The sequence below is a fragment of the Anopheles cruzii genome, unplaced genomic scaffold, assembly GCF_943734635.1.
Source record: "Anopheles cruzii unplaced genomic scaffold, idAnoCruzAS_RS32_06 scaffold05109_ctg1, whole genome shotgun sequence".
Lineage (NCBI taxonomy): Eukaryota > Metazoa > Arthropoda > Insecta > Diptera > Culicidae > Anopheles > Anopheles cruzii.
Genome location: NW_026458694.1, coordinates 1 through 1,089, shown reverse-complemented (window position 1 = coordinate 1,089; position 1,089 = coordinate 1). Strand labels below are relative to the sequence as shown.

Below are 1,089 nucleotides of genomic sequence, written 5' to 3'. Positions count from 1 at the left end.
GATAAAGCCTTCTGTTCATCAGGCATGCTGGCAGCACACTCAAAAATTCACAATAAGGACCAACAGCATCAGTGTCCTTATTGTTCATCAATGTTCGCACCATCTTACCTAAAGGTTCATATCCGCTCTCACACCGGCGAAAAGCCATACAAGTGTACAGGCTGCGATAAAGCCTTCTGTTCATCAGGCATGCTGGCAGCACACTCAAAAATTCACAATAAGGACCAACAGCATCAGTGTCCTTATTGTTCATCAATGTTCCCGCAGTCATCTTACCTAAAGATTCATATCCGCACTCACACTGGCGAAAAGCCATACAAGTGTACAATCTGTGATAAAGCCTTCTATTCATCAAGCAAGCTGTCAGCACACACGAAAATTCACTATAAGGACCAACATTATCAGTGTCATCTTTGTTCATCAATGTTCACACACTCATCTAACCTAAGGGTTCATATCCGCTCTCACACTGGCGAAAGGCCATACAAGTGTACAGTATGTGATAAAGCCTTCCGTTCATCAGGAAATCTGGCACAACACTCGAAAATTCACAATAAGGACCAACATCATCAGTGTTCTCGCACCCACACCGGCGAGAGGCCTTACGTATGTCAAGTCTGTGACAAAGCCTTCGATTCATCGCTAAAACTAGCAGAACACCAGAAAATTCACAATAAGGACCAACAGCATCAGTGTCCTCATTGTGCATCAATGTTTGCGCAGTTATCTAACCTAAAGATTCATATCCGCACTCACACTGGCGAAAAGCCATACAAGTGTACAGTTTGTGATAAAGCCTTCCATTCATCGGGCAATCTGGCAGCACACTCGAAAATTCACAATAAGGACCAACATTACCAGTGTCATCTTTGTGCATCAACGTTCGCACACTCATCTAACCTAAGGATTCATATTGGCAAACACACTGGCGAAAGGCCATACAAGTGTACAGTTTGTGATAAAGCTTTCTATACATCAGGCAATCTGGCAGTACACTCGAAAATTCACAATAAGGACCAACATTACCAGTGTCCTTATTGTTCATCAATGTCCGCAAACTCAAATAACCTAAAGATTCATATCCGCACT

General features: G+C 42.8%; 1 protein-coding gene across 1 annotated transcript; it reads left to right on the top strand.

Annotated features, from left to right (window-relative positions):
* Positions 1-129: 129 nt before the first annotated feature.
* Positions 130-1,086, top strand: LOC128277259 (zinc finger protein 239-like; the record flags this gene model as incomplete). Its single annotated transcript, XM_053015699.1, has 1 exon — positions 130-1,086. A coding segment is annotated over exon 1 (897 nt), but the record flags the coding sequence as incomplete, so codon positions are not given.
* Positions 1,087-1,089: the final 3 nt, after the last annotated feature.